The sequence below is a fragment of the Euprymna scolopes genome, chromosome 26 (genome assembly GCF_053919585.1).
Source record: "Euprymna scolopes isolate OS-2025 chromosome 26, ASM5391958v1, whole genome shotgun sequence".
NCBI classification, from domain to species: domain Eukaryota; kingdom Metazoa; phylum Mollusca; class Cephalopoda; order Sepiida; family Sepiolidae; genus Euprymna; species Euprymna scolopes.
The window spans coordinates 105,253,163-105,265,394 of record NC_136507.1 but is presented as its reverse complement, the minus strand read 5'-3'; the positions used below and the strand labels follow the sequence as shown (position 1 = coordinate 105,265,394).

General features: G+C 22.3%; 1 protein-coding gene across 3 annotated transcripts in view; it reads right to left on the bottom strand.

Moving 5' to 3' along the window:
* LOC145248340 (ubiquitin conjugation factor E4 A-like) overlaps window positions 1-12,232 on the bottom strand; it is a 120,061-nt gene that overhangs the window by 65,252 nt on the left and 42,577 nt on the right. For all 3 annotated transcript variants that reach the window (XM_080110254.1, XM_080110255.1, XM_080110256.1), the window contains one exon: window positions 10,469-10,725. In XM_080110254.1, coding sequence (XP_079966380.1) covers window positions 10,469-10,725 — 257 coding nt within the window. The remainder of the gene's footprint in view (window positions 1-10,468; window positions 10,726-12,232) is intronic.

The following is a 12,232-nucleotide window of genomic DNA, read 5'->3' as shown; positions in this document are numbered from 1 at the left end:
TCCTTTTCTATGTATCTATATAAAATTTTGATTTGTATATTCCTCTCGTATGTATCCATATAAAATTTTGATTTGTATATTCCTTTCATATGTGTCTATATAAAATTTTGATTTGTATATTCCTTTCATATGTACCTATATAAAATTTTGGTTTGTATATTGCTTTCATATGTGTCTATATAAAATTTTGATTTGTATATTCCTTTCGTATGTGTCTATATAAAATTTGGATTTGTATATTCCTTTCATATGTACCTATATACAATTTTGGTTTGTATATTCCTTTCATATGTGTCTATATAAAATGTTGATTTGTATATTCCTTTTGTATGTGTCTATATAAAATTTTGATTTGTATATTGCTTTCGTATGTATCCATATAAAATTTTGATTTTTATATTCCTTTCGTATGTATCTATATAAAATTTTGATTTGTATATTCCTTTCATATGTGTCTATATAAAATTTTGATTTGTATATTCCTTTCGTATGTATCCATATAAAATTTTGATTTGTATATTCCTTTCATATGTGTCTATATAAAATTTTGATTTGTATATTGCTTTCATGTGTCTATATAAAATTTTGATTTGTATATTCCTTTCATATGTGTCTATATAAAATTTTGATTTGTATATTCCTTTCATATGTACCTATATAAAATTTTGATTTGTATATTCCTTTCGTATGTATCTATATAAAATTTTGATTTGTATATTCCTTTTCTATGTGTTTATATAAAATTTTGATTTGTATATTCCTTTTCTATGTATCCATATAAAATTTTGATTTGTATATTCCCTTCGTATGTATCCATATAAAATTTTGATTTGTATATTCCTTTCATATGTACCTATATAAAATTTTGATTTGTATATTCCTTTCGTATGTATCTATATAACATATTGATTTGTATATTGCTTTCATGTGTCTATATAAAATTTTGATTTGTATATTCCTTTCATATTTGTCTATATAAAATTTTGATTTGTATATTCCTTTCATATGTATCTATATAAAATTTTGATTTGTATATTCCTTTCATATTTGTCTATATAAAATTTTGGTTTGTATATTCCTTTCATATGTGTCTATATAAAATGTTGATTTGTATATTCCTTTTGTATGTGTCTATATAAAATTTTGATTTGTATATTGCTTTCGTATGTATCCATATAAAATTTTGATTTGTATATTCCTTTCGTATGTATCTATATAAAATTTTGATTTGTATATTCCTTTCATATGTGTCTATATAAAATTTGGATTTGTATATTCCTTTTCTATGTATCTATATAAAATTTTGATTTGTATATTCCTTTCGTATGTATCCATATAAAATTTTGATTTGTATATTCCTTTCATATGTGTCTATATAAAATTTTGATTTGTATATTGCTTTCATGTGTCTATATAAAATTTGGATTTGTATATTCCTTTTCTATGTATCTATATAAAATTTTGATTTGTATATTCCTTTCGTATGTATCCATATAAAATTTTGATCTGTATATTCCTTTCATATGTGTCTATATAAAATTTTGATTTGTATATTCCTTTTCTATGTGTCTATATAAAATTTTGATTTGTATATTCCTTTCATATGTGTCTATATAAAATTTTGATGTGTATATTCCTTTCATATGTACCTATATAAAATTTTGATTTGTATATTCCTTTCGTATGTATCTATATAAAATTTTGATTTGTATATTCCTTTTCTATGTGTCTATATAAAATTTTGATTTGTATATTCCTTTTCTATGTATCCATATAAAATTTTGATTTGTATATTCCTTTCGTATGTATCCATATAAAATTTTTATTTGTATATTCCTTTCATATGTACCTATATAAACTTTTGATTTGTATATTCCTTTCGTATGTATCTATATAAAATTTTGATTTGTATATTGCTTTCATGTGTCTATATAAAATTTTGATTTGTATATTCCTTTCATATTTGTCTATATAAAATTTTGATTTGTATATTCCTTTCATATGTATCTATATAAAATTTTGATTTGTATATTCCTTTCATATGTGTCTATATAAAATTTTGATGTGTATATTCCTTTCATATGTACCTATATAAAATTTTGATTTGTATATTCCTTTCGTATGTATCTATATAAAATTTTGATTTGTATATTCCTTTTCTATGTGTCTATATAAAATTTTGATTTGTATATTCCTTTTCTATGTATCCATATAAAATTTTGATTTGTATATTCCTTTCGTATGTATCCATATAAAATTTTTATTTGTATATTCCTTTCATATGTACCTATATAAACTTTTGATTTGTATATTCCTTTCGTATGTATCTATATAAAATTTTGATTTGTATATTGCTTTCATGTGTCTATATAAAATTTTGATTTGTATATTCCTTTCATATTTGTCTATATAAAATTTTGATTTGTATATTCCTTTCATATGTATCTATATAAAATTTTGATTTGTATATTCCTTTCATATTTGTCTATATAAAATTTTGATTTGTATATTCCTTTCATATGTGTCTATATAAAATTTTGATTTGTATATTCCTTTTCTATGTGTCTATATAAAATTTTGATTTGTATATTCCTTTCATATGTATCCATATAAAATTTTGATTTGTATATTCCTTTCATATGTGTCTATATAAAATTTTGATTTGTATATTCCTTTCATATGTATCTATATAAAATTTTGATTTGTATATTCCTTTCATATGTGTCTATATAAAATTTGGATTTGTATATTCCTTTCGTATGTGTCTATATAAAATTTTGATTTGTATATTGCTTTTCTATGTGTCTATATAAAATTTTGATTTGTATATTGCTTTCATATGTGTCTATATAAAATTTTGATTTGTATATTCCTTTCATATGTGTCTATATAAAATTTTGATTTGTATATTGCTTTCATATGTGTCTATATAAAATTTTTATTTGTATATTGCTTTTCTATGTGTCTATATAAAATTTTGATTTGTATATTCCTTTCATATGTGTCCATATAAAATTTTGATTTGTATATTGCTTTCATATGTGTCTATATAAAATTTTGATTTGTATATTGCTTTCATATGTGTCTATATAAAATTTTGATTTGTATATTGCTTTCATATTTGTCTATATAAAATTTTGATTTGTATATTGCTTTCATATGTGTCTATATAAAATTTTGATTTGTATATTCCTTTCATATGTGTCTATATAAAATTTTGATTTGTATATTGCTTTCATATGTGTCTATATAAAATTTTGATTTGTATATTGCTTTTCTATGTGTCTATATAAAATTTTGATTTGTATATTCCTTTCATATGTGTCCATATAAAATTTTGATTTGTATATTGCTTTCATATGTGTCTATATAAAATTTTGATTTGTATATTGCTTTTCTATGTGTCTATATAAAATTTTGATTTGTATATTCCTTTCATATGTATCTATATAAAATTTTAATTTGTATATTGCTTTCATATGTGTCTATATAAAATTTTGATTTGTATATTGCTTTCATATGTGTCTATATAAAATTTTTATTTGTATATTCCTTTCATATGTGTCTATATAAAATTTTGATTTGTATATTCCTTTCATATGTGTCTATATAAAATTTTGATTTGTATATTGCTTTTCTATGTGTCTATATAAAATTTTGATTTGTATATTACTTTCATATGTGTCTATATAAAATTTTGGTTTGTATATTGCTTTCATATGTGTCTATATAAAATTTTGATTTGTATATTCCTTTCGTATGTGTCTATATAAAATTTGGATTTGTATATTCCTTTCATATGTACCTATATACAATTTTGGTTTGTATATTCCTTTCATATGTGTCTATATAAAATGTTGATTTGTATATTCCTTTTGTATGTGTCTATATAAAATTTTGATTTGTATATTGCTTTCGTATGTATCCATATAAAATTTTGATTTGTATATTCCTTTCGTATGTATCTATATAAAATTTTGATTTGTATATTCCTTTCATATGTGTCTATATAAAATTTGGATTTGTATATTCCTTTTCTATGTATCTATATAAAATTTTGATTTGTATATTCCTTTCGTATGTATCCATATAAAATTTTGATTTGTATATTCCTTTCATATGTGTCTATATAAAATTTTGATTTGTATATTGCTTTCATGTGTCTATATAAAATTTTGATTTGTATATTCCTTTCATATGTGTCTATATAAAATTTTGATTTGTATATTCCTTTCATATGTACCTATATAAAATTTTGATTTGTATATTCCTTTCGTATGTATCTATATAAAATTTTGATTTGTATATTCCTTTTCTATGTGTTTATATAAAATTTTGATTTGTATATTCCTTTTCTATGTATCCATATAAAACTTTTATTTGTATATTCCCTTCGTATGTATCCATATAAAATTTTGATTTGTATATTCCTTTCATATGTACCTATATAAAATTTTGATTTGTATATTCCTTTCGTATGTATCTATATAACATATTGATTTGTATATTGCTTTCATGTGTCTATATAAAATTTTGATTTGTATATTCCTTTCATATTTGTCTATATAAAATTTTGATTTGTATATTCCTTTCATATGTATCTATATAAAATTTTGATTTGTATATTCCTTTCATATTTGTCTATATAAAATTTTGGTTTGTATATTCCTTTCATATTTGTCTATATAAAATGTTGATTTGTATATTCCTTTCGTATGTGTCTATATAAAATTTGGATTTGTATATTCCTTTCATATGTACCTATATAAAATTTTGGTTTGTATATTCCTTTCATATGTGTCTATATAAAATGTTGATTTGTATATTCCTTTCGTATGTGTCTATATAAAATTTTGATTTGTATATTGCTTTCGTATGTATCCATATAAAATTTTGATTTGTATATTCCTTTCGTATGTATCTATATAAAATTTTAATTTGTATATTCCTTTCATATGTGTCTATATAAAATTTTGATTTGTATATTCCTTTCATATGTACCTATATAAAATTTGGATTTGTATATTCCTTTCATATGTGTCTATATAAAATTTGTATTTGTATATTCCTTTCGTATGTGTCTATATAAAATTTGGATTTGTATATTCCTTTCATATGTACCTATATACAATTTTGGTTTGTATATTCCTTTCATATGTGTCTATATAAAATGTTGATTTGTATATTCCTTTCGTATGTGTCTATATAAAATTTTGATTTGTATATTGCTTTCGTATGTATCCATATAAAATTTTGATTTGTATATTCCTTTCGTATGTATCTATATAAAATTTTGATTTGTATATTCCTTTCATATGTGTCTATATAAAATTTGGATTTGTATATTCCTTTTCTATGTATCTATATAAAATTTTGATTTGTATATTCCTTTCGTATGTATCCATATAAAATTTTGATTTGTATATTCCTTTTATATGTGTCTATATAAAATTTTGATTTGTATATTCCTTTTCTATGTGTCTATATAAAATTTTGATTTGTATATTCCTTTCATATGTGTCTATATAAAATTTTGATGTGTATATTCCTTTCATATGTACCTATATAAAATTTTGATTTGTATATTCCTTTCGTATGTATCTATATAAAATTTTGATTTGTATATTCCTTTTCTATGTGTCTATATAAAATTTTGATTTGTATATTCCTTTTCTATGTATCCATATAAAATTTTGATTTGTATATTCCTTTCGTATGTATCCATATAAAATTTTTATTTGTATATTCCTTTCATATGTACCTATATAAACTTTTGATTTGTATATTCCTTTCGTATGTATCTATATAAAATTTTGATTTGTATATTGCTTTCATGTGTCTATATAAAATTTTGATTTGTATATTCCTTTCATATTTGTCTATATAAAATTTTGATTTGTATATTCCTTTCATATGTATCTATATAAAATTTTGATTTCTATATTCCTTTCATATGTGTCTATATAAAATTTTGATGTGTATATTCCTTTCATATGTACCTATATAAAATTTTGATTTGTATATTCCTTTCGTATGTATCTATATAAAATTTTGATTTGTATATTCCTTTTCTATGTGTCTATATAAAATTTTGATTTGTATATTCCTTTTCTATGTATCCATATAAAATTTTGATTTGTATATTCCTTTCGTATGTATCCATATAAAATTTTTATTTGTATATTCCTTTCATATGTACCTATATAAACTTTTGATTTGTATATTCCTTTCGTATGTATCTATATAAAATTTTGATTTGTATATTGCTTTCATGTGTCTATATAAAATTTTGATTTGTATATTCCTTTCATATTTGTCTATATAAAATTTTGATTTGTATATTCCTTTCATATGTATCTATATAAAATTTTGATTTGTATATTCCTTTCATATTTGTCTATATAAAATTTTGATTTGTATATTCCTTTCATATGTGTCTATATAAAATTTTGATTTGTATATTCCTTTTCTATGTGTCTATATAAAATTTTGATTTGTATATTCCTTTTCTATGTGTCAATATAAAATTTTTATTTGTATATTCCTTTCATATGTGTCTATATAAAATTTTGATTTGTATATTCCTTTCATATGTACCTATATAAAATTTTGATTTGTATATTCCTTTCGTATGTATCTATATAAAATTTTGGTTTGTATATTCCTTTTCTATGTGTCTATATAAAATTTTGATTTGTATATTGCTTTTCTATGTATCCATATAAAATTTTGATTTGTATATTCCTTTCGTATGTATCCATATAAAATTTTGATTTGTATATTCCTTTCATATGTACCTATATAAAATTTTGATTTGTATATTCCTTTCATATGTATCTATATAAAATTTGGATTTGTATATTCCGTTCATGTGTCTATATAAAATTTTTATTTGTATATTCCTTTCATATTTGTTTATATAAATTTTTGATTTGTATATTCCTTTCATATGTATCTATATAAAATTTTTTATTTGTATATTCCTTTCATATTTGTCTATATAAAATTTTGATTTGTATATTCCTTTCATATGTGTCTATATAAAATTTTGATTTGTATATTCCTTTCATATGTATCTATATAAAATTTGGATTTGTATATTCCTTTCATATGTGTCTATATAAAATTTGGATTTGTATATTCCTTTCATATGTATCCATATAAAATTTTGATTTGTATATTCCTTTCATATGTGTCTATATAAAATTTTGATTTGTATATTCCTTTCGTATGTATCTATATAAAATTTTGATTTGTATATTTCTTTCGTATGTATCTATATAAAATTTTGATTTGTATATTCCTTTCATATGTGTCTATATAAAATTTTGATTTGTATATTCCTTTCATATGTATCTATATAAAATTTTGATTTGTATATTCCTTTCGTATGTATCTATATAAAATTTTGATTTGTATATTCCTTTCATATGTGTCTATATAAAATTTTGATTTGTATATTCCTTTCATATGTGTCTATATAAAATTTTGATTTGTATATTCCTTTCATATGTATCTATATAAAATTTTGATTTGTATATTCCTTTCATATGTGTCTATTTAAAATTTTGATTTGTATATTCCTTTCATATGTGTCTATATAAAATTTTGATTTGTATATTCCTTTCATATGTGTCTATATAAAATTTTTATTTGTATATTGCTTTCATATGTGTCTATATAAAATTTTTATTTGTATATTCCTTTCATATGTGTCTATATAAAATTTTGATTTGTATATTGCTTTCATATGTGTCTATATAAAATTTTTATTTGTATATTCCTTTCATATGTGTCTATATAAAATTTTGATTTGTATATTGCTTTCATATTTGTCTATATAAAATTTTGATTTATATATTCCTTTCATATGTATCTATATAAAATTTTGATTTGTATATTCCTTTCATATGTGTCTATATAAAATTTTGATTTGTATATTCCTTTCATATGTGTCTATATAAAATTTTGATTTGTATATTCCTTTCATATGTATCTATATAAAATTTTGATTTGTATATTCCTTTCATATGTGTCTATATAAAATTTGGATTTGTATATTCCTTTCGTATGTGTCTATATAAAATTTTGATTTGTATATTGCTTTTCTATGTGTCTATATAAAATTTTGATTTGTATATTGCTTTCATATGTGTCTATATAAAATTTTGATTTGTATATTCCTTTCATATGTGTCTATATAAAATTTTTATTTGTATATTCCTTTCATATGTGTATATAAAATTTTGATTTGTATATTCCTTTCATATGTGTCTATATAAAATTTTGATTTGTATATTCCTTTCATATGTGTCCATATAAAATTTTGATTTGTATATTGCTTTCATATGTGTCTATATAAAATTTTGATTTGTATATTGCTTTTCTATGTCTATATAAAATTTTGATTTGTATATTCCTTTCATATGTATCTATATAAAATTTTGATTTGTATATTGCTTTCATATGTGTCTATATAAAATTTGGATTTGTATATTGCTTTCATATGTGTCTATATAAAATTTTTATTTGTATATTCCTTTCATATGTGTCTATATAAAATTTGGATTTGTATATTCCTTTCATATGTGTCTATATAAAATTTTGATTTGTATATTGCTTTTCTATGTGTCTATATAAAATTTTTATTTGTATATTACTTTCATATGTGTCTATATAAAATGTTGATTTTTATATTCCTTTCATATGTGTCTATATAAAATTTTGATTTGTTAAATTGAATTATTGATGATCCCAAAGATGTATAATAAATAAATATATGAGAAGCTGAATTATGAAAGGCGTGACAATAAAATATTTGAGAAAATACTTTTGGATTACAATGGGCCCACATGATTTCCCAACATTCAGATGGAATCATTGGGTAATAATTTATTTCTGAAAAGGCGATTTATATTGAAATGGTTTGACATATACTGTTAAGAAAATATTTAATTGAAAAATACTGAATTTTTCAATAATTTCATTTGTTCTGTTTACCTTGTCTCGTATTCAAGTGTTTTCTACTAAATTGCATTGTCACCTTCAAAATTCAACATAGTACACAATATACATAATGCTTCATGAGAAACTACAACACCATTCTCATATATGTTAGTTTGTTCATTCCACTTTTTCTCAGAAACTTCTAAACCAATTGAACTGAAATTTTGTCTGGACCTTTTTTATGATAGGATGCAGTGAACTAAGTATTATGGTATTTGTTTTGTGCAGTCTATTGCAGAGACTAAAAAAAAAGAAAAAAAGTCTATTGCAGAGACTAAAAGCAAGACTGAAACAATGTTAATACTATCACTTATTAAGTAAAAAATAAAAATTGAATTTAAATTATTTAATATGCACCAATATTCTAGGTGTTTATGAATAAAATTTGACTTTTTAAATATAATCTATATTGTCAAAAAAAAAAGTAATGTATAAAATTTTGACGATGGCATCTATTGCTGCAATATTAACTTTAAATAAATAAATATTTGTTAATTTTCATAATATTGCATTATAATTTGGAATGAAAACGTATTTTATACAAATTTTATTTTATAATCTGTATTATATTTGTCTTAGTTTGTCTGTTCCATTTTTTTTTAGAAACTACTAGACCGATCTAACTGATATTTTTTATGGATTTTGTTAAGTGCAGCGAACTAAGTATTATGGTATCCGTTCGATGCACAGTTACGGATTAATAGGGATAAGTATTTAATGCAAAAATGAACACAAATTTAATATTCAACCATCATTTTTGCATAAAGCACTCATTCTAAGTCAATGCGTTATAACTAAGGCTAGAACAACAGCATATTCTTTTCATTTTTTTTACTCTCGAGTATATATCCGACACAGACACAATTAATCAACCAAGAACCACATCACTCTACATAAAAACATATGATATTAATGGATATATACCTGAGAATCAAAACAAGGAAAAGAATATGCTGTCGTCATAGCCCTAGTTATAATTTTTATTAGCTTTTAACTGGCTAAAAAGTATAGCATAAATATACATATATATATATATATATATATATATATATATATATATAGAGAGAGAGAGAGAGAGAGAGAGAGAGAAGGCAAAATTTTTTAAATGCCAATATAAAGATATATATACTAATGCATAGAAATCTAATCGTTCCTTCAAATAAGGAAATTACAATTAAATTTATATATATTTTTATGTTATCGTTTTTTTCATTTTTCCTTCTATATCCAACCTCTACCTCAATTGCTGAGCATTTTTATTATCTTGATAAGTTTTCATTTAAAGAATTCTTCTTAGTTCCCCCTCCCATACATATACATATATATATATATATACACACACATACAAATAAAAATGAACAAATCATGAATTTATATAAGCAAATCATAAACAGCTAGATCACGAATAACGTTAAGCACTGAATCGAATTATTTTGTTGTCGTTCAACAAATGTTAACAAACCTGATATGTTTCGCTTTTGTAACGTGTGACAAACTGAGTAAAAACGGTGAGATTATCGATTGTGAATTCAGGAATGACAGCCAAGATATCCGGAACTTTTGCTGGAAGAGGGAATGTAATGGGTTTCACTTCGCTTGTCTTTCCAAATACAGCCATTTGCGAGAGCCAAACTGCTGTGACAATATGGAAATTCAGAGACATCTCTAAGAGGTGCGGTTCCGTTAGAGCAGCTTTTAAACTTAAAAATACAGTCATACCTGAAAAACAAAACAATTTAAGTTTAACTTTTTTTTTCAAGTTTCCAATGAATGGAAGAAGATACATTATTGTATTAAATGTAATTAAATTCAAGTCCAGAATTTCCCCTATATTAACAAACAAAAATAAAGCTCTGTATGAGGTTTATATCTGTGACGAAATGAAAATATTTTTAAAAATTACATAAATTGATACAATAGTTTTATTTTAAATAATTAAATTAAATTTTATGAGTATCTAAGAAGCAACTGTCTTGCTCACCATTTTAAATAATTTTAAATACAAAATCAAGAAACAAATGGAGATAGCTCAACAATAATTTAAACTTGCAAGATTTGAGTCGTAATGCCTACAAATTCTTATCAATTGCTAAAAAAATTATTTTCTTTATAAAAATAAAACTATTTGATCAATTAATGTGATTTTTGGAATATGATATTTTCGTGTTGTCATGGGTATGTACATTGTGCAGATTTTCTTTAATTTTGTTTCTTTAATATTGGAAGAATTTTGGACAGGTCGCTTCCAGTTTAGATTTATTTGAATACTAGCAGGCTGCCCGGCATTGCCCAGTCATAAGATACGCTTGAAATATGATATTTTAATTCATGCAGATTACATATTTATTATTATAGAGACAATTCTCTATCGATTATTATATTGAACCTAATTTATAGTAGTGAGATTAAAACTAAAAACATATGTATATGACTTGGGTGCCGTCAACTAGATTCAAAACCAAAACATGCAACTTTCCACCCTTATTCCCTAGTCATGTCCATACATATATATAATAGTATGCACAGATCATCATATAATGATTAGATCACTCTGACAAACATTAAAAAGCATTTAAAAAATAAATGTTTAAATTTCAACAGTATTTCTCGCAATTAACAGTAACCGAATGGATTAGGTCCTAGCTTCTGTTGCCGGGGTTTGAATCTATCGACTGGTGATAATCGTGACGCTCTGCACTGATGATTCCCAAAAGGATAAAACACTAGTGTCTGTAGGTATTTAATAATTATTATAGTAATTATATATATATATATATATATATATATATATATATATATATACACACACACACACACACACACACCTATTATCCCATTTTTGAAAAGATGGAATCACCCGATTGTTGAAGACAAGAAGCAAGCAAGTAAAGTTAAGTTCACAGAGTTTTATAATTATATAAATTAGCGAGAGGCACCCAGCCTTGCTTGATCATAAAATATGCTTAAATATATTTTAATTCATGCAGAAATCTCGCAAGTATAAGTTACTTTCAAGTTATCTCCCTTTATTTCTTAACATTTTTTTGTTTTTTTGTTTTTTTACAAAATGGCGAGTGAAACAGCCACTCCTCGGATACTCATAAAATTCATTTTCTTATTAAAAATAAAAATACTTTATCAATTTACATGATTTTTCTTTTTAATATGATATTTTTTCATCATGGGTAAGTATATCATATAGATTTTTTTTTTGTTTTTTAATAGT